General features: G+C 47.4%; 1 protein-coding gene across 1 annotated transcript in view; it reads right to left on the bottom strand.

Moving 5' to 3' along the window:
* Positions 1–3,530: 3,530 nt before the first annotated feature.
* LOC138283246 (interferon-induced transmembrane protein 1-like) overlaps positions 3,531–22,075 on the bottom strand; it is a 58,354-nt gene continuing 39,809 nt past the window's right edge. Inside the window, exon 2 of the mRNA XM_069221279.1 lies at positions 3,531–4,413. Coding sequence (XP_069077380.1) covers positions 4,165–4,413 — 249 coding nt within the window. The 3' untranslated portion in view covers positions 3,531–4,164. The remainder of the gene's footprint in view (positions 4,414–22,075) is intronic.

The raw sequence follows: 22,075 nt of genomic DNA, 5'->3' as shown, positions 1-22,075 counted from the left end.
TCACAATGACATATTTTAATTCACTGTTTTCCTCCACAATGGGAACCAGTTTGTCCATACCAATCCTCTCCCACAGCATGCATGGGATGATAATGGGGCATAAAAAGAATTCTCAATTTTTCTTGAGACTTTTCAGAATTTTCACATTACACACACTTTCGGACTTTCCAGACTATTCATTCCCGACCAAAAGTAAAGGTTTTTAAATCTATTCTTGTTTTTTTAATTCCTAAATGGCCCTCATGGCAGAACCCTTTTCCTAATCCTTCTTGGAGGACACACTTGTTCCTACCTCATCAATAGGTCTTCCTCACTCCTCACTTCGCAAAGTGCATAGAAATTATTAGTAATGCCAGTTTCTTTAGCCAACCTTAAGTCTTATGTTTCATGACGTAACATTTCACAACATACAACCAGTCGTCCACTTCTATCTCTTTTCCCTTTCCAATCTTCAGTGATACCATCTTCTTCTTTGTTCCACAAATTTGCTATACAACAACCATCCCAATCATTTACTGGCATTTCCATGGTCAAAAGCAGGATATGTCTCAAGAAATGAACCACTTCATTGTTTAGCCCAGGTATATATTGTACATCATAGATGTAATGCAGTAATCTGATTTACATCCTTGATAATCTTGGAGATGCATGAGGCATGCCATCAGTTGTATATACCTTGGTGAAGGGCTTGTGATCACACCTCAGAATCACTGGTATTCCCCATACAAATTGGCAAAAGAGTTTGAGTCCTCAGACATGTTAGTTTCTCCCTTTCTATTACAGAATACCTCTGTGAAGTGGGACACAATGAGTAGAATGAAAACACAATACCAACCCTTTACTAATATTTTCAAGCTCTGTCAGAACCAACCCATAACCATTATCACTGCCATCTATAGTAACAACGCCTGTACTCTCTGGGCCTATTTCTTGTAACAGTGGTACAGTGCAGATATCCTTTTTAATATTGTAAAATGCTTTGTACCAATTAGTTAATTTAAATTTTGTTTTGTTTTAACAATTTCCTTTGATCTTCATTGCAAAATGATTTATAAATGTATCATTGAACTCTAAGCCCTAAAAAAGATCTCACATCGTCTTTGCTTTTAGTGATGGTGCATCTCTAAAACTTTTGATCAATTCTTTCTTTGGTTTGATCCCTGCACTTCTTACTTTATGGCCCAAAGTAAGTCACACTCTAGTTCGAGAATTTGCATTTGCTGTCCTCAACTGTGAGTCCTTTGCTCTTCGAAATTTCCAAGACTTCTTTCAACTTTGCATCTTGTTCTGATAAGAAAAACATAACACAGGAGAGAGCTGTATCACATTGGTGGTTTCCCTCGAATCTTGTAGATAATGTTTGTACACCCTTTCATCGGTCCATAGTGGTGTGAGTGGGAAAAGACATAAACATGGAACAAATAAGCATTGCCCAGAGACACCTGGGGAGCTTAAACATATTGCTGCAGAATTCCGAAATAATCTGCACTACTGCAACTCTGTTGATACCCAGCTTTACGTCCTACAAATGAAAGCAATATGTAGACTTCAGCAAAGGGATCCTCCTGCAGGGAATCATATCAGAGAATACAGGCCTGAGATGCTCAGACATAGAAGACATCACAAAGTCCTACAGTCAGGGTTTGAAACCAAAGAAATTGGAGCACAGGAGCCTAGGTCTGGGAGAAATCAGGCTGGAAAAACTAAAAAATTCATGGACTTGGAACAAGCAAGAGAGAGCTAGACTGGTGCCGATTGTAGCTATAGTGGTGCCCTTGTTATGACTCTGCCGTCCCATCTCCAGGGGGTGCTGTAAACAGACTCTCTGTAGCCTGGGATTCATCATTAACACACACCCAGAGTCCTTTTCTGACTCCTGTCTGCTTCCCTTTTCAATATGGCATGCTATAGAAGAACTACATTTGCCCCCATGGACTTCAGGTCCCATAATGTGCTGCCTGGTAGTCAGTAAGACCTGTAATTTTCTGTCCATTGCTTCCTATGGGAAAAGTCCAGTTGTTCCTTTATACTGGATTCTCTCCTCCAGGACTTGTGAGAGACTGAAGCTGCACACACTTGTGACTTCTCTTGTGCAGCCCAGCCATGTGACTCCACCCTGGGCTTGCTGCTGCCTGGAACTGCTTATCAGCTGCCATTTCCTGAAGCTCCTCGTCGTGCATTGGAGTTAGATTCCTTTGTGTTCCAGACCCCTTGTTGGATTGTGTTCCAGTCCTGTTCCTGTTCTGCTTCAGCCTGAACCTACTCTGTTTCCCAGTCCTGTTCCTGCTTGTTCCAGCCAAAGTCTGCTCCTTCTTTCTTAGCCTTCTTCCTGCTTGTTTCAGCCAGAGCCTGCTCCCTGTTTTCCAGTCCTGTTCCTGCCTTTATTCAGCCTGAACCTGCTCTGTGTTTCCCAGTCCTGTTCCTGCTTATTCCAGCCAGAGTCTGCTCCCTGTTTCTTAGCCTTGTTCCTGCTTGTTTCAGCTAGACCCTGCTCCCTGTTTTCCAGTCCTGTTCTTTCCTTGTTTCACCCTGAACCTGCTCTGTTTCCCAGTCCTGTTCCTGCTTGTTCCAGCTCCCTGTATTCCAGTCCTGATCTTGCTTGTTCCAGCCAGAGCCTGCTCTCTGTTTCCCAGTCCTGTTCCTATTTGTTCCAGCCAGAGCCTACTCCCTGTTTTTTCAGCCCTGTTCCTGCCTGTGCTTCAGCCTGAGCCTGTTCCCTGCCCCTTCCTTTGCCTCCTAGTTTGTTCCTTCTGTTTCTGTTTCCTCTTGGATTATCATGTCTGGTAAGTGTACTATCAGTCCTCACCTGTGTATAAGTGTTTTCCTTTGTACTGGGGTTTGCTCCTGGTTTCCAGGAGGCATTTCCAGCCCCCATCCTTTGTCTAGTGCTGTATGTAGTCTTTATAGTCTTTAGTGCCGAACAGTGACAGTGTGCTGTTGCTGATTTCCAAGAATTGCCACTGTGTTTCAAGGTGGACCCACAAGGGCTACTCACTTGTATGTAAGTACAATCCTTGTTTGTGCCCTAAGGGTCCAGAGACAGAATCACTTCTCCTGCCTCCTTTCTATGGGGCGTGCTGGGTGACGATCTGCAAGAGTAATCTGCACAATGGCATTGACGTTCCCTGTTTCAGCTGGGGGAAATTCTGAGCCCTACCCTGTGTACAACCTTAGTGATAACCCCAGCGTGTTTGTCCATTACTGATCCGTTCCTTGTTTGATCACACTAAGGTTGCTCTGCCTTCACATTCCTGTTTTCTCTGCCTTACCATAGCTGTCCTTTCCCCGTGTAAGCCTTTATCTGCTCTTCTGCTTCGGTACACTACCTCCTTGGGAGATGTTCTGTGAACTCAAGGGGTGCCCCAATCAGAGTCCTGACAAGACCCGCCTGAAACTGTGACAGCCCGGTGTGAATTTCTTTTTTGGTGTCACCCCATGAGCTTCTCCACAAATTCCCTCACTACCACTCTCCAACAATGCCCCTCATCTTTCCATAGACCCTCTCTGACATGCCTTTAATTTTTTTATGGTGTTACTCATAGTTCACTCACTGGTACACGTATTTTGCAGCAAACATATTAACCCTCTGCCCTACTTTATGATGAGCCAAAACTGCCACTAGACAAAATACAGATCTCTCACCAATGGGAACATTAATCACAAAGTTATCTTGACATTTTTATTATTGCCCGATAACTGCTGGGCACACAAGGACCTTCATGAAGTTCACATGCTTATAAACCCATAAGTTATTTTTAAACCCAGTGTCCCCTCACCAAAGTCAGCGCCCGATAGAGCTGCACCAGTCGCACCACCCTAAAGCTGGTCCTGGAGTCTTGTCTGTGATAAACTATAGAGTGCTAATGCAAAGTGTAGAAGAAGTTAGACAGCAATGGAGCCAGATGTGAGAGACATCAGAATGATATAGCCAGGTGTTATAGAAATAACGACGTGCTGGGATCGAGCTTGGAATCAGTCACAAAACATGGATCCGCTGGGACACATCACATGAATTTGAAGCTTCGAGTGGTCAAATTGACAGAGTGCTGGATCAAAGTGCTGGATAAATCAAAGAGCATTGCAGGTGACTGTATGAAAAATTGCAGAGTACTAGAGATGGGAAGGAAAGAAATCACAGAGCACTGGCATCAGGTAAGGGCAAAGTCATTGAGCGGTAGTGGAGAAGTGACCACTGTCTGCCTCATTATCACCTGGAATTGAGCCCCAGATGTCACTTTGTTGGCCTTGCTGATGATTTACGCCTGCCATGGCCATTGCCCCCGTGGCTGCCAGGAGAATAATGAGAACCAATGTAAAGAGGCTCAGCACCAAGGCTGTGATGTTCAGGCTCTTTGCAGTGCATCCGTAACTGATGGCACCATCCATGTCGCCCACAAGCTTTCGATCCCGTGCCTGTGAAAGAAGAGGGAAATAATTAGAGAAGCAAATACAAAAAAACAAAGTAAAATGAGAATAGTAGTAATGACAGAAATGAAACAAAAAGAATCCTAGCAAATATGGGACTGGATTTGTGTCTGATTTGCCGGTGTGTGATTTCTGTCACTAGTGTTAGCGCGTCTGACCTTAGTAAGTCAACTTACAAGGGGACGCAAATAGGTTGATGAAGCTTTGGACTTGCAATTAAGATGATCTCACCATAACTCCAGTACATACAGATCAATAATCCATAATCAATCAATAACCAATGATAGTCAATGACATTAGTAATCAATGGAGTCAGTCATTTTCACACACCATGACCTTTCAGTCACGAATAACCACACCTTTAGTAAAAAGTTAGAATATTTATTTCCCTATATTAACAATGCTAATGCATGTAAATTAATCTCAAAATCAAATGATACACATACAGTAACAATATTGGCTGTCAAAATCTGCAAAGGAAGCACAATCTAATCAAAGCTTGAACCAAAACACATTCTAAGTTTACAGTGTAAATTAATAACAAGAACAATTTCGCATACAATATCACATACATTTAGGTTCTGCAAAGAAATTCATCAAACGTTATTCCCGATTGGCAGACTTTTCATTAGTGAGAATCCTTATCTAACATCAGATTAGCATCAGCACTTTGAGCTTCATCCAAAACAATTTAGTAAACATAAATTTGGAAAACATCTAACTATGGCTCTATCAAAACAGTGCGGTTGGTACCTAGAAAGAAAAAGCAAATATGCATAGCATACACATGGGTACAATATTACCTCTCCTCAATTGGATCGGCAAGCTAAGATAGTCCTCAGGACATCAGTCGATCAGCAAGGCATCAGGATTCAGCATCAAAGTTCAGAAATGAAAAGTTTTTAAACAATAAAGTCAAGCACGTCTCTTGTCACAAGAAGCACAAGAAAATAATGACCTTTCAGCCAGCAAGAAAATAGGCAATAGGCAAATGCAGAATGCAGGTTTCTTCTCAGTGCAGTCCCGTTAAGTTAAATTTCCTAAAACTACTTCCCAAGTCCCTATTGGTCAAGGAATCACATGTTCACACTTTGTCCAATAAAACTAAAACTTGAAATCTATGAATTCTACCACTATGCCGTTCACATGTCGCTGTTTGGTTTTTCCCTCAATGTTCTCATCATCCGGCTCGTCAGGTAACAATATTGTTGCAGCTTCTACTCCAGTCAGTATCTCCATTGTTCTCCTCCTGAGAAAGTCAGTCTCACACACATTACACACATAGGGGGTCATTCCGACCCTGGCGGTCCATGACCGCCAGGGCCGGGGACCGTGGAAGCACCGCCAACAGGCTGGCGGTGCTTCCTGGCCAATTCGGACCGCGGCGGTAAAGCCGCGGTCAGAAAAGGGGAACCAGCGGTTTCCCGACGGTTTTCCCCTGGCCAAAGGAATCCTCCATGGCGGGGATTCCGACCCCCTTCCCGCCAGCCTGCTCCTGGCGGTGGGAACGGGTGTCGTGGGGCCCCCTAACAGGGCCCCATAAAGATTTTCAGTGTCTGCTTGGCAGACACTGAAAATCGCGACGGGTGCCACTGCACCCGTCGCACCGCAGCAAATCCGCCGGCTCCATTCGGAGCCGGCTTCATCTTTGCTGGGGCTTTCCCGCTGGGCCGGCGGGCGATCTTTTGCAGATCGCCCGCCGGCCCAGCGGGAAAGTCGGAATGTCCCCCGCGGTCATCTGACCGCCGGGCGGTGTTTGGGCGGTTTCCGCCCGGCGGGCGGTGCCCGCCGCCCGCCGGGGTCAGAATGACCCCCATAATGTTACATTTAGCAAGAGCAGCATCCTCTAGCAATCGGTTCTCATGTGAAAAGATTCTCAGCTACGCACACATTTACACAATACAATAGAAAATCACAGTTTAACTCTCTAGGACAGCCATTTATTAAATGTCAAGAAATACAGCTTGACATGAGGCTGGGCAACTAGGCCAAGACTTTTGCTAAGTTAAGGCCTACAATTAACCCCTTCTCTGCCTTGGACGAGATGATCTCGTCCAAGGCTACAGTTCCCCTGTGCCTTGGACGAGATCAACTCGTCCTAGGCACAGGGGAACTTGGGGGCGCGCTTCCCTTCCCTTGCACCCCCCTTCCCCCCCCAAGTCGGGATGGAAGGGGAAGACCTTCCCCTTCCACCCCTGACCCCCCCCCACCCCCCCCTGTGACGTCAGCGCGCGAGCGCGTGCTGATTTGTCACAGGGGCCTCCGCGATTGAAAAAGAAATGCAAAAGCATTTCTTTTTCAATCACTTGGGAGGCCCGGAGGGGCTTCAAAGGGAAGGAAAAGTATTTCCTTCCCTTTGAAGTCCCTCCGAGGGTTTCAAAAGCCAGATTGCTTGCAATCCGGCTTTTGAAACCCCACTAGACACCAGGGATTTTTTTTTTTTTTATTGAAACACACAAAAGGGAGCGACCCCTTGGGCAAGGGTCGCTCCCAGGGGGGGCATTTTTTTGAGAAGGCCTTTTCTGCCCCCCCTGGGGGCAGAAACCTCTAGGCACCAGGGACCATTTTTTTATTTTTTTATTTTTTTATGTTTCATTTCTTTTTTTTTGGTGGGGAGCGACCCCTTAGGCAAGGGTCGCTCCCCTTGGGGGAAAATTATATTTTGGGCCTATTTTGATGAGGCCAATCTGCCCCCAAGGGGGGTAGAAACCACTAGACACCAGGGAATTTTTTGTTTGCGTGAATTTCACGCAAAGGGAGCGACCCCTTAGGCAAGGGTCGCTCCCTGGGGGGGAGGGCAATTTATTTTAGGCCATTTCTGCCCCCCCTGGGGGCAGATCGGCCTATTATTAGGCCGATCTGCCCCCAGGGGGGGCAGAAACCTCTAGGCGCCAGGGCAATTTTTTTTTTTGTGTTTTGTTTTTTTTTTGTTTCTTTTTTTAGAGATGGGGAGCGACCCATCAGGCAAGGGTCGCTCCCCTGGGGGGCAAATTGTATTTAGACCATTTCTGCCCCCCTGGGGGCAGATTGGCCGATTTTAGGTGGGGGCAGAAACCACTAGGCACCGGGGATTTGTTTTGTGGCGCCAATGTCACGCAGGGGGAGCGACCCCGTAGGCAAGGGTCGCTCCCGGGTGGGGTGGGGGTTAGGGGGGGCAAATTTATTTTAGGCCATTTCTGCCTAATATTAGGCTGATCTGCCCCCGGGGGGGGGCAGAAACCTCTAGGCGCCAGGGCAATTTTTTTTTTGTTTGTTTGTTTGTTTTTTTAGAGATGGGGAGCGACCCATCAGGCAAGGGTCGCTCCCCTGGGGGGCAAATTGTATTTAGGCATTTCTGCCCCCCTGGGGGCAGATTGGCCGATTTTAGGTCAATCTGCCCCCAAGGGGGCAGAAACCACTAGGCACCGGGGATTTGTTTTTTGGCGCCAATGTCACGCAGGGGGAGCGACCCCGTAGGCAAGGGTCGCTCCCGGGGGGGGCTGGGGGGAGGGAATTTATTTGAGGCCATTTCTGCACCCCCTGGGGGCAGATCGGCCTATTATTAGGCCGAACTGCCCCCGGGGGGGGGGGGGGCAGAACCCTCAGGGCACCAGGGCCAATTTTTTTGTTGTGTTTTTTTTTTTGTTTGTTTGTTTTTTTCGAGATGGGGAGCGACCCATCAGGCAAGGGTCGCTCCCCTGGGGGGCAAATTGTATTTAGGCCATTTCTGCCCCCCTTGGGGGCAGATTGGCCAATTTTAGGTCAATCTGCCCCCAAGGGGGCAGAAACCACTAGGCACCGGGGATTTGTTTTTTAGCGCCAATGTCACGCAGGGGGAGCGACCCCGTAGGCAAGGGTCGCTCTCGGGGGGGTGGGGGCTGGGGGGGCAAATGTATTTTAGGCCATTATTAGGCCGAACTGCCTCCAGGGGGGGCAGAACCCTCTAGGCACCAGGGAATTATTTTTTGTTGTGTTGTTTTTTTTTTGTTTGTTTGTTTTTTTCGAGATGGGGAGCGACCCATCAGGCAAGGGTCGCTTCCCTGGGGGGCAAATTGTATTTAGGCCATTTCTGCCCCCCTTGGGGGCAGATTGGCCGATTTTAGGTCAATCTGCCCCCAAGGGGGCAGAAACCACTAGGCACCGGGGATTTGTTTTTTGGCGCCAATGTCACGCAGGGGGAGCGACCCCGTAGGCAAGGGTCGCTCCCGGGGGGGGTGGGGGCTGGGGGGGAAAATTTATTTTAGGCCATTTCTGCCCCCCCTGGGGGCAGATCGGCCTATTATTAGGCCGAACTGCCCCCAGGGGGGGCAGAACCCTCTAGGCACCAGGGCAAATTTTTTTGTTGTGTTTTTTTTTTTGTTTGTTTGTTTTTTTCGAAATGGGGAGCGACCCATCAGGCAAGGGTCGCTCCCCTGGGGGGCAAATTGTATTTAGGCCATTTCTGCCCCCCTTGGGGCAGATTGGCCAATTTTAGGTCAATCTGCCCCCAAGGGGGCAGAAACCACTAGGCACCGGGGATTTGTTTTTTGGCGCCAATGTCACGCAGGGGGAGCGACCCCGTAGGCTAGGGTCGCTCCCGGGGGAGGGTGGGGGCTGGGGGGGGCAAATTTATTTTAGGCCATTTCTGTCCCCCCTGGGGGCAGATCGGCCTATTATTAGGCCGAACTGCCCCCAGGGGGGGGCAGAACCCTGAGGGCACCAGGGCAAATTTTTTTGTTGTGTTTTTTTTTTTGTTTGTTTGTTTTTTTCGAGATGGGGAGCGACCCATCAGGCAAGGGTCGCTCCCCTGGGGGGCAAATTGTATTTAGGCCATTTCTGCCCCCCTTGGGGGCAGATTGGCCGATTTTAGGTCAATCTGCCCCCAAGGGGGCAGAAACCACTAGGCACCGGGGATTTGTTTTTTGGCGCCAATGTCACGCAGGGGGAGCGACCCCGTAGGCAAGGGTCGCTCCCGGGGGGGAGGGGGCTGGGGGGGCAAATTTATTTTAGGCAATTTCTGCCCCCCCTGGGGGCAGATCGGCCTATTATTAGGCCGAACTGCCCCCAGGGGGGGCAGAACCCTCTAGGCACCAGGGAATTTTTTTTTGTTGTGTTGTTTTTTTTTTTTTGTTTTTTTTTTCGAGATGGGGAGCGACCCATCAGGCAAGGGTCGCTCCCCTGGGGGGCAAATTGTATTTAGGCCATTTCTGCCCCCCTTGGGGGCAGATTGGCCGATTTTAGGTCAATCTGCCCCCAAGGGGGCAGAAACCACTAGGCACTGGGGATTTGTTTTTTGGCGCCAATGTCACACAGGGGGAACGACCCCGTAGGCAAGGGTCGCTCCCAGGGGGGGTGGGGGCTGGGGGGGGGAAATTTATTTTAGGGCATTTCTGCCCCCTCCTCCCGGGGCCGGCTGAGCTAGAGGCCAAACTCCACAGGTAGGCACTTTGCAAAAAACACCTCTGTATTCTGTGAAAAAATATGTTCTGTCCACGTTGTGTTTTGGGCCATTTCCTTTCGTGGGCGCTAGGCCTACCCACAGAAGTGAGGTACCATTTTTATTGAGAGACATAGGGGAACGCTGGGTGGAAGGAAATTTGTGGCTCCTCTCAGATTCCAGAACTTTCTGCCACAGAAATGTGAGGAACATGTGTTTTTTTAGCCACATTTTGAGGTTTGCAAAGGATTCTGGGTAACAGAACCTGGTCCGAGCCCTGCAAGTCACCCCATCTTGGATTCCCCTAGGTCTCTAGTTTTCAGAAATGCACAGGTTTGGTAGGTTTCCCTAGGTGCTGGGTGAGCTACAGGCCAAAATCCACAGGTAGGCACTGTTTTCTTTAAAAAAATGGGATGTGTCCACGTTGCGTTTTGGGGCGTTTCCTGTTGCGGGCGCTAGGCCTACCCACGCAAGTGAGGTATCATTTTTATCGGGAGACTTGGGGGAACGCTGGGTGGAAGGAAATTTGTAGCTCCTCTCAGATTCCAGAACTTTCTGCCACAAAAATATGAGGAGCATGTGTTTTTTTAGCCAAATTTTGAGGTTTGCAAAGGATTCTGGGTAACAGAACCTGGTCCGAGCCCCGCAAGTCACCCCTCCTTGGATTCCCCTAGGTCTCTAGTTTTCAGAAATGCACAGGTTTGGTAGGTTTCCCTAGGTGCCGGCTGAGCTAGAGGCCAAAATCTACAGGTAGGCACTTCGCAAAAAACACGTCTGTTTTCTCCCAAAATTTAGGATGTGTCCACGTTGCGCTTTGGGGTGTTTCCTGTCGCCGGCGCTAGGCCTACCCACGCAAGTAAGGTATCATTTTTATCGGGAGACTTGGGGGAACGCTGGGTGGAAGGAAATTTGTAGCTCCTCTCAGATTCCAGAACTTTCTGCCACAGAAATGTGAGAAACATGTGTTTTTTTAGCCAAATTTTGAGGTTTGCAAAGGATTCTGGGTAACAGAACCTGGTCCGAGCCCCGCAAGTCACCCCTCCTTGGATTCCCCTAGGTCTCTAGTTTTAAGAAATGCACAGGTTTGGTAGGTTTACCTAGGTGCCGGCTGAGCTAGAGGCCAAAATCTACAGGTAGGCACTTCGCAAAAAACACCTCTGTTTTTTTCCAAAATTTAGGATGTGTCCACGTTGCGCTTTGGGGTGTTTCCTGTCGCCGCGCTAGGCCTACCCACGCAAGTGAGGTATCATTTTTATCGGGAGACTTGGGGGAACGCTGGGTGGAAGGAAATTTGTAGCTCCTCTCATATTCCAGAACTTTCTGCCACTGAAATGTGAGGGACATGTGTTTTTTTAGCCAAATTTTGAGGTTTGCAAAGGATTCTGGATAACAGAACCTGGTCCGAGCCCCGCAAGTCACCCCTCCTTGGATTCCCCTAGGTCTCTAGTTTTCAGAAATGCACAGGTTTGGTAGGTTTCCCTAGGTGCCGGCTGAGCTAGAGGCCAAAATCTACGGGTAGGCACTTCGCAAAAAACACCTCTGTTTTTATCCCAAATTTAGGATGTGTCCACGTTGCGCTTTGGGGTGTTTCCTGTCGCCGGCGCTAGGCCTACCCACGCAAGTGAGGTATCATTTTTATCGGGAGACTTGGGGGAACACTGGGTGGGAGGAAATTTGTAGCTCCTCTCAGATTCCAGAACTTTCTGCCACAGAAATGTGAGGAACATGTGTTTTTTTAGCCAAATTTTGAGGTTTGCAAAGGATTCTGGGTAACAGAACCTGGTCCGAGCCCCGCAAGTCACCCCTCCTTGGATTCCCCTAGCTCTCTAGTTTTCAGAAATGCACAGGTTTGGTAGGTTTCCCTAGGTGCCGGCTAAGCTAGAGGCCAAAATCTACAGGTAGGCACTTCGCAAAAAACACCTCTGTTTTTTTCCAAAATTTAGGATGTGTCCACGTTGCGCTTTGGGGTGTTTCCTGTCGCCGGCGCTAGGCCTACCCACGCAAGTGAGGTATCATTATTATCGGGAGACTTGGGGGAACGCTGGGTGGAAGGAAATTTGTAGCTCCTCTCAGATTCCAGATCTTTCTGCCACAGAAATGTGAGGAACATGTGTTTTTTTAGCCAAATTTTGAGGTTTGCAAAGGATTCTGGGTAACAGAACCTGGTCCGAGCCCCGCAAGTCACCCCTCCTTGGATTCCCCTAGGTCTCTAGTTTTCAGAAATGCACAGGTTTGGTAGGTTTCCCTAGGTGCCGGCTGAGCTAGAGGCCATGGTCTACAGGTAGGCACTTCGCAAAAAACACCTCTGTTTTTTTCCAAAATTTAGGATGTGTCCACGTTGCGCTTTGGGGTGTTTCCTGTCGCCGGCGCTAGGCCTACCCACGCAAGTGAGGTATCATTTTTATCGGGAGACTTGGGGGAACGCTGGGTGGAAGGGAATTCGTAGTTCCTCTCAGATTCCAGAACTTTCTGCCACAGAAATGTGAGAAACATGTGTTTTTTTAGCCAAATTTTGAGGTTTGCAAAGGATTCTGGGTAACAGAACCTGGTCCGAGCCCCGCAAGTCACCCCTCCTTGGATTCCCCTAGGTCTCTAGTTTTCAGAAATGCACAGGTTTGGTAGGTTTCCCTAGGTGCCGGCTGAGCTAGAGGCCAAAATCTACAGGTAGGCACTTCGCAAAAAACACCTCTGTTTTTTTCCAAAATTTAGGATGTGTCCACGTTGCGCTTTGGGGTGTTTCCTGTCGCCGGCGCTAGGCCTACCCACGCAAGTGAGGTATCATTTTTATCGGGAGACTTGGGGGAACGCTGGGTGGAAGGAAATTCGTAGCTCCTTTCAGATTCCAGAACTTTCTGCCACAGAAATGTGAGGAACATGTGTTTTTTTAGCCAAATTTTGAGGTTTGCAAAGGATTCTGGGTAACAGAACCTGGTCCGAGCCCCGCAAGTCACCCCTCCTTGGATTCCCCTAGGTCTCTAGTTTTCAGAAATCCACAGGTTTGGTAGGTTTCCCTAGGTGCCGGCTGAGCTAGAGGCCAAAATCTACAGGTAGGCACTTCGCAAAAAACACCTCTGTTTTTTTCCAAAATTTAGGATGTGTCCACGTTGCGCTTCGGGGTGTTTCCTGTCGCCGCGCTAGGCCTACCCACGCAAGTGAGGTATCATTTTTATCGGGAGACTTGGGGGAACGCTGGGTGGAAGGAAATTTGTAGCTCCTCTCATATTCCAGAACTTTCTGCCACAGAAATGTGAGGGACATGTGTTTTTTTAGCCAAATTTTGAGGTTTGCAAAGGATTCTGGGTAACAGAACCTGGTCCGAGCCCCGCAAGTCACCCCTCCTTGGATTCCCCTAGGTCTCTAGTTTTCAGAAATGCACAGGTTTGGTAGGTTTCCCTAGGTGCCGGCTGAGCTAGAGGCCAAAATCTACGGGTAGGCACTTCGCAAAAAACACCTCTGTTTTTTTCCCAAATTTAGGATGTGTCCACGTTGCGCTTTGGGGTGTTTCCTGTCGCCGGCGCTAGGCCTACCCACGCAAGTGAGGTATCATTTTTATCGGGAGACTTGGGGGAACACTGGGTGGAAGGAAATTTGTAGCTCCTCTCAGATTCCAGAACTTTCTGCCACAGAAATGTGAGGAACATGTGTTTTTTTAGCCAAATTTTGAGGTTTGCAAAGGATTCTGGGTAACAGAACCTGGTCCGAGCCCCGCAAGTCACCCCTCCTTGGATTCCCCTAGGTCTCTAGTTTTCAGAAATGCACAGGTTTGGTAGGTTTCCCTAGGTGCCGGCTGAGCTAGAGGCCAAAGTCTACAGGTAGGCACTTCGCAAAAAACACCTCTGTTTTTTTCCAAAATTTAGGATGTGTCCACGTTGCGCTTTGGGGTGTTTCCTGTCGCCGGCGCTAGGCCTACCCACGCAAGTGAGGTATCATTTTTATCGGGAGACTTGGGGGAACGCTGGGTGGAAGGAAATTCGTAGCTCCTCTCAGATTCCAGAACTTTCTGCCACAGAAATGTGAGGAACATGTGTTCTTTTAGCCAAATTTTGAGGTTTGCAAAGGATTCTGGGTAACAGAACCTGGTCCGAGCCCCGCAAGTCACCCCTCCTTGGATTCCCCTAGGTCTCTAGTTTTCAGAAATGCACAGGTTTGGTAGGTTTCCCTAGGTGCCGGCTGAGCTAGAGGCCAAAATCTACAGGTAGGCACTTCGCAAAAAACACCTCTGTTTTTTTCCAAAATTTAGGATGTGTCCACGTTGCGCTTTGGGGTGTTTCCTGTCGCCGGCGCTAGGCCTACCCACGCAAGTGAGGTATCATTTTTATCGGGAGACTTGGGGGAACGCTGGGTGGAAGGAAATTTGTAGCTCCTCTCATATTCCAGAACTTTCTGCCACAGAAATGTGAGGGACATGTGTTTTTTAGCCAAATTTTGAGGTTTGCAAAGGATTCTGGGTAACAGAACCTGGTCCGAGCCCCGCAAGTCACCCCTCCTTGGATTCCCCTAGGTCTCTAGTTTTCAGAAATGCACAGGTTTGGTAGGTTTCCCTAGGTGCCGGCTGAGCTAGAGGCCAAAATCTACGGGTAGGCACTTCGCAAAAAACACCTCTGTTTTTTTCCAAAACATAGGATGTGTCCACGTTGCGCTTTGGGGTGTTTCCTGTCGCCGGCGCTAGGCCTACCCACGCAAGTGAGGTATCATTTTTATCGGGAGACTTGGGGGAACGCTGGGTGGAAGGAAATTTGTAGCTCCTCTCAGATTCCAGAACTTTCTGCCACAGAAATGTGAGGAACATGTGTTTTTTTAGCCAAATTTTGAGGTTTGCAAAGGATTCTGGGTAACAGAACCTGGTCCGAGCCCCGCAAGTCACCCCTCTTTGGATTCCCCTAGGTCTCTAGTTTTCAGAAATGCACAGGTTTGGTAGGTTTCCCTAGGTGCCGGCTGAGCTAGAGGCCAAAATCTACAGGTAGGCACTTCGCAAAAAACACCTCTGTTTTCTCCCAAAATTTAGGATGTGTCCACGTTGCGCTTTGGGGTGTTTCCTGTCGCCGGCGCTAGGCCTACCCACGCAAGTGAGGTATCATTTTTATCGGGAGACTTGGGGGAACGCTGGGTGGAAGGAAATTTGTAGCTCCTCTCAGATTCCAGAACTTTCTGCCACAGAAATGTGAGGAACATGTGTTTTTTTAGCCAAATTTTGAGGTTTGCAAAGGATTCTGGGTAACAGAACCTGGTCCGAGCCCCGCAAGTCACCCCTCCTTGGATTCCCCTAGGTCTCTAGTTTTCAGAAATGCACAGGTTTGGTAGGTTTCCCTAGGTGCCGGCTAAGCTAGAGGCCAAAATCTACAGGTAGGCACTTCGCAAAAAACACCTCTGTTTTTTTCCAAAATTTAGGATGTGTCCACGTTGCGCTTTGGGGTGTTTCCTGTCGCCGGCGCTAGGCCTACCCACAGAAGTGAGGTATCATTTTTATCGGGAGACTTGGGGGAACGCTGGGTGGAAGGAAATTTGGAGCTCCTCTCAGATTCCAGAACTTTCTGCCACAGAAATGTGAGGAACATGTGTTTTTTTAGCCAAATTTTGAGGTTTGCAAAGGATTCTGGGTAACAGAACCTGGTCCGAGCCCCGCAAGTCACCCCTCCTTGGATTCCCCTAGGTCTCTAGTTTTCAGAAATGCACAGGTTTGGTAGGTTTCCCTAGGTGCCGGCTGAGCTAGAGGCCAAAATCTACAGGTAGGCACTTCGCAAAAAACACCTCTGTTTTCTCCCAAAATTTAGGATGTGTCCACGTTGCGCTTTGGGGTGTTTCCTGTCGCCGGCGCTAGGCCTACCCACGCAAGTGAGGTATCATTTTTATCGGGAGACTTGGGGGAACGCTGGGTGGAAGGAAATTTGTAGCTCCTCTCATATTCCAGAACTTTCTGCCACAGAAATGTGAGGGACATGTGTTTTTTTAGCCAAATTTTGAGGTTTGCAAAGGATTCTGGGTAACAGAACCTGGTCCGAGCCCCGCAAGTCACCCCTCCTTGGATTCCCCTAGGTCTCTAGTTTTCAGAAATGCACAGGTTTGGTAGGTTTCCCTAGGTGCCGGCTGAGCTAGAGGCCAAAATCTACGGGTAGGCACTTCGCAAAAAACACCTCTGTTTTCTCCCAAAATTTAGGATGTGTCCACGTTGCGCTTTGGGGTGTTTCCTGTCGCCGGCGCTAGGCCTACCCACGCAAGTGAGGTATCATTTTTATCGGGAGACTTGGGGGAACGCTGGGTGGAAGGAAATTTGTAGCTCCTCTCAGATTCCAGAACTTTCTGCCACAGAAATGTGAGGAACATGTGTTTTTTTAGCCAAATTTTGAGGTTTGCAAAGGATTCTGGGTAACAGAACCTGGTCCGAGCCCCGCAAGTCACCCCTCCTTGGATTCCCCTAGGTCTCTAGTTTTCAGAAATGCACAGGTTTGGTAGGTTTCCCTAGGTGCCGGCTAAGCTAGAGGCCAAAATCTACAGGTAGGCACTTCGCAAAAAACACCTCTGTTTTTTTCCAAAATTTAGGATGTGTACACGTTGCGCTTTGGGGTGTTTCCTGTCGCCGGCGCTAGGCCTACCCACAGAAGTGAGGTATCATTTTTATCGGGAGACTTGGGGGAACGCTGGGTGGAAGGAAATTTGTAGCTCCTCTCAGATTCCAGAACTTTCTGCCACAGAAATGTGAGGAACATGTGTTTTTTTAGCCAAATTTTGAGGTTTGCATAGGATTCTGGGTAACAGAACCTGGTCCGAGCCCCGCAAGTCACCCCTCCTTGGATTCCCCTAGGTCTCTAGTTTTCAGAAATGCACAGGTTTGGTAGGTTTCCCTAGGTGCCGGCTGAGCTAGAGGCCAAAATCTACAGGTAGGCACTTCGCAAAAAACACCTCTGTTTTCTCCCAAAATTTAGGATGTGTCCACGTTGCGCTTTGGGGTGTTTCCTGTCGCCGGCGCTAGGCCTACCCACGCAAGTGAGGTATCATTTTTATCGGGAGACTTGGGGGAACGCTGGGTGGAAGGAAATTTGTAGCTCCTCTCAGATTCCAGAACTTTCTGCCACAGAAATGTGAGGAACATGTGTTTTTTTAGCCAAATTTTGAGGTTTGCAAAGGATTCTGGGTAACAGAACCTGGTCCGAGCCCCGCAAGTCACCCCTCCTTGGATTCCCCTAGGTCTCTAGTTTTCAGAAATGCACAGGTTTGGTAGGTTTCCCTAGGTGCCGGCTAAGCTAGAGGCCAAAATCTACAGGTAGGCACTTCGCAAAAAACACCTCTGTTTTTTTCCAAAATTTAGGATGTGTCCACGTTGCGCTTTGGGGTGTTTCCTGTCGCCGGCGCTAGGCCTACCCACGGAAGTGAGGTATCATTTTTATCGGGAGACTTGGGGGAACGCTGGGTGGAAGGAAATTTGTAGCTCCTCTCAGATTCCAGAACTTTCTGCCACAGAAATGTGAGGAACATGTGTTTTTTTAGCCAAATTTTGAGGTTTGCAAAGGATTCTGGGTAACAGAACCTGGTCCGAGCCCCGCAAGTCACCCCTCCTTGGATTCCCCTAGGTCTCTAGTTTTCAGAAATGCACAGGTTTGGTAGGTTTCCCTAGGTGCCGGCTGAGCTAGAGGCCAAAATCTACAGGTAGGCACTTCGCAATAAACACCTCTGTTTTCTCCCAAAATTTAGGATGTGTCCACGTTGCGCTTTGGGGTGTTTCCTGTCGCCGGCGCTAGGCCTACCCACGCAAGTGAGGTATCATTTTTATAGGGAGACTTGGGGGAACGCTGGGTGGAAGGAAATTTGTAGCTCCTCTCAGATTCCAGAACTTTCTGCCACAGAAATGTGAGGAACATGTGTTTTTTTAGCCAAATTTTGAGGTTTGCAAAGAATTCTGGGTAACAGAACCTGGTCCGAGCCCCGCAAGTCACCCCTCCTTGGATTCCCCTAGGTCTCTAGTTTTCAGAAATGCACAGGTTTGGTAGGTTTCCCTAGGTGCCGGCTAAGCTAGAGGCCAAAATCTACAGGTAGGCACTTCGCAAAAAATACCTCTGTTTTTTTCCAAAATTTAGGATGTGTCCACGTTGCGCTTTGGGGTGTTTCCTGTCGCCGGCGCTAGGCCTACCCACGCAAGTGAGGTATCATTTTTATCGGGAGACTTGGGGGAACGCTGGGTGGAAGGAAATTTGTAGCTCCTCTCAGATTCCAGAACTTTCTGCCACAGAAATGTGAGGAACATGTGTTTTTTTTGCCAAATTTTGAGGTTTGCAAAGGATTCTGGGTAACAGAACCTGGTCCGAGCCCCGCAAGTCACCCCTCCTTGGATTCCCCTAGGTCTCTAGTTTTCAGAAATGCACAGGTTTGGTAGGTTTCCCTAGGTGCCGGCTGAGCTAGAGGCCAAAATCTACAGGTAGGCACTTCGCAATAAACACCTCTGTTTTCTCCCAAAATTTAGGATGTGTCCACGTTGCGCTTTGGGGTGTTTCCTGTCGCCGGCGCTAGGCCTACCCACGCAAGTGAGGTATCATTTTTATAGGGAGACTTGGGGGAACGCTGGGTGGAAGGAAATTTGTAGCTCCTCTCAGATTCCAGAACTTTCTGCCACAGAAATGTGAGGAACATGTGTTTTTTTAGCCAAATTTTGAGGTTTGCAAAGAATTCTGGGTAACAGAACCTGGTCCGAGCCCCGCAAGTCACCCCTCCTTGGATTCCCCTAGGTCTCTAGTTTTCAGAAATGCACAGGTTTGGTAGGTTTCCCTAGGTGCCGGCTAAGCTAGAGGCCAAAATCTACAGGTAGGCACTTCGCAAAAAATACCTCTGTTTTTTTCCAAAATTTAGGATGTGTCCACGTTGCGCTTTGGGGTGTTTCCTGTCGCCGGCGCTAGGCCTACCCACGCAAGTGAGGTATCATTTTTATCGGGAGACTTGGGGGAACGCTGGGTGGAAGGAAATTTGTAGCTCCTCTCAGATTCCAGAACTTTCTGCCACAGAAATGTGAGGAACATGTGTTTTTTTTGCCAAATTTTGAGGTTTGCAAAGGATTCTGGGTAACAGAACCTGGTCCGAGCCCCGCAAGTCACCCCTCCTTGGATTCCCCTAGGTCTCTAGTTTTCAGAAATGCACAGGTTTGGTAGGTTTCCCTAGGTGCCGGCTGAGCTAGAGGCCAAAATCTACAGTTAGGCACTTCGCAAAAAACACCTCTGTTTTTTTCCAAAATTTAGGATGTGTCCACGTTGCGCTTTGGGGTGTTTCCTGTCGCCGGCGCTAGGCCTACCCACGCAAGTGAGGTCTCATTTTTATCGGGAGACTTGGGGGAATGCTGGGTGGAAGGAAATTTGTAGCTCCTCTCAGATTCCAGAACTTTCTGCCACAGAAATGTGAGGAACATGTGTTTTTTTAACCAAATTTTGAGGTTTGCAAAGGATTCTGGGTAACAGAACCTGGTCCGAGCCCCGCAAGTCACCCCTCCTTGGATTCCCCTAGGTCTCTAGTTTTCAGAAATGCACAGGTTTGTAGGTTTCCCTAGGTGCCGGCTGAGCTAGAGGACAAAATCTACAGGTAGGCACTTCGCAAAAAACACCTCTGTTTTCTCCCAAAATTTTGGATGTGTCCACGTTGCGCTTTGGGACGTTTCCTGTCGCGGGCGCTAGGCCTACCCACACAAGTGAGGTATCATTTTTATCGGGAGACTTGGGGGAACATAGATTAGCAAAACAAGTGCTATTGCCCCTTGTCTTTCTCTACATTTTTTTCTTCCAAATATAGGAGAGTGTGTAAAAAAAACATCTATTTGAGAAATTCCCTATAATTCACATGCTTGTATGGTCACCCCGGAATTCAGAGATGTGCAAATAACCACTGCTCCTCAGCACCTTATCTTGTGCCCTTTTTGGAAATGCAAAGGTTTTCTTGATAGCAATTTTTTACTCTTTATATTTCAGCAAATGAATTGCTGTATACCCGGTATAGAGTGAAAACGCACTGCAGGGTGCAGCTCATTTATTGGCTCTGGGTTCCTCGGGTTCTTGAGGAACCTACAATCCCTATATATCCCCGCAACCAGAGGAGTCCAGCAGACGTAACAGTATATTGCTTTCCATAATCTGACATTGCAGGGAAAAGTTACAGAGTAAAACGTAGAGAAAAATTGATGTTTTTTTCACCTCAATTTCAATATTTTTCTTTTTCAGCTGTTATTTTCTGTAGGAAACCCTTGTAGGATCTACACAAATGACCCCTTGCTGAATTCAGAATTTTGTCTACTTTTCAGAAATGGTTAGGTTTCTGGGATCCAGCATTGGTTTCATGCCCATTCCTGTCACTGACTGGAAGGAGGCTGAAAGCACAAAAAATTGCAAAAATGGGGTATGCCCCAGTAAAATGCCAAAATTGTGTTGAAAAATTGGGTTTTCTGATTCAAGTCTGCCTGTTCCTGAAAGCTAGGAAGCTGCTGAGTTTAGCACTGCAAACCCTTTGTTGATGCCATTTTCAGGGGGAAATCCACAAGCCTTCTTCTGCAGCCACTTTTTCCAATTTTTTTGAAAAAAACGAAATTTTCACTGTATTTTGGCCAATTTCTTGGCCTCCTTCAAGGGAACCCACAAAGTCTGGGTACCTCTAGAATCCCTAGGATGTTGGAAAAAAAGGACGCAAATTTGGCTTGGTTAGCTTATGTGGACAAAAAGTTATGAGGGCCTAAGCGCGAACTGCCCCAAATAGGCAAAAAAAGGCCTGGCACAGGAGGGGGAAAAGGCCTGGCAGCGAAGGGGTTAATAAAGCTAATACATAATGCATAACCCTTAATATGACATATTACTACATTAGTTCAAACATATATTCAACATTTCATATTAATAACTATTAGTAAGTACACTCCGTGAACATTGGCAGACACACATAGTGATCACAATTTCAAATGTGTGCATTATTTTTCTATGTTATTATATTTTCTACACAAATCCATTACTCATAATACATGAACTCTTGTTAATAATTTTTATTAAAACACCTGCGCTAGCACTAGAACGCAGGTGTCAGTGTATTACTACCACCATCTTGGAGCAAGATAATTGACACATGTATGCTGGATTTTGGGTCCTGGCACTAAAGCCCTAGGGAGTAAATCCTGGCACTCCGAAGTTGAAGCTATGGAGCCTGGTAGGACAGCGCTGGGGAACGTGAAAGATCACATTTGTACTTTGATATTTCTCAGTCTGGAAAACAAATTGCCTAGTACCGTCTGTGGAGAGCTTCTGCTGTCTGAAGGATGGAGCCTAGTGTTATTAAAAATGAACATAGTATCTCATATTTACACATGGGGTAGCTCAGAAATAGTAAGCCTATGCATTTGACCATAAACTGCTAAAGGGCACTCTGTATTCAATTGCTCTGTTTTTCTTCATATTCAGCACCAAACAGATTTTCTGTAACAGATATTTCTATTTTAAAAAAAATCCCACTTCCTGAGCTCAGTTCTAAACAAGATAGTGACACGAGTGTGAAAAATGTGGTGGTGAACTTTATGTAATTGACAAATTGAATAACCAATTATCAGAGGCTCATGTTTAAACTGCTTTAATGGAATGGTTTAGAGCCAATATGTGTTAAAGGTAGGTGGGAGTCAACCTTTTTAACATCTACTGCCTTAGCCAAACAAGAATCACAATGAGCACCCGTTTGTGATGTGATATCCAGGTGTACTTTATGCAAAATGCATAGGTAAAATTCACTGTGGCCGTCTTTACATCTGCTTTGAGCAGGTGTTAAAAGTGGCAAAACAAATTACACAAAGAAAGATTTATTTGCACCATTTTTTCGTCCCCCATAACGGCGGCACGCCTCCTCTGCATACATTATGCTTAGCACAGGTGTAATGAAGCACAAAGAGTTATCAAGTGGCGCAATGCATGCATGGTGCCACTTTGTAAATTTTGCATTGCAATTTTGGCCTCGTTGGGCCACATTAGCATTAAAAAAATGACACTTATGTGGAGCAATAAAGGGGCTAGGGGCTCTTAAATCTGCCCCTGTATATTCAAATGGCTGTGTTCTGACAAGGTCTTTAAGCATTGGATTACCAAATTATCATCTACTGAAAGCTTGACAATAACATACTCATTTACCATTGCAGGTAAAGTATCAAGTTTCTGGGTTAGTAAAACACCACTGAGTACTACAGTCCCAGATGGAATACAGGAAAAGCAACTGCTGCTCTTCAGAATAGGAATTCTTCCGACACTGCTTCTGCGAAAATAGCAA

The sequence above is a fragment of the Pleurodeles waltl genome, chromosome 3_1 (genome assembly GCF_031143425.1).
Source record: "Pleurodeles waltl isolate 20211129_DDA chromosome 3_1, aPleWal1.hap1.20221129, whole genome shotgun sequence".
NCBI lineage: Eukaryota > Metazoa > Chordata > Amphibia > Caudata > Salamandridae > Pleurodeles > Pleurodeles waltl.
Note: the sequence above shows the minus strand (reverse complement) of the source record. Positions and strands in the feature narration are given on the sequence as shown.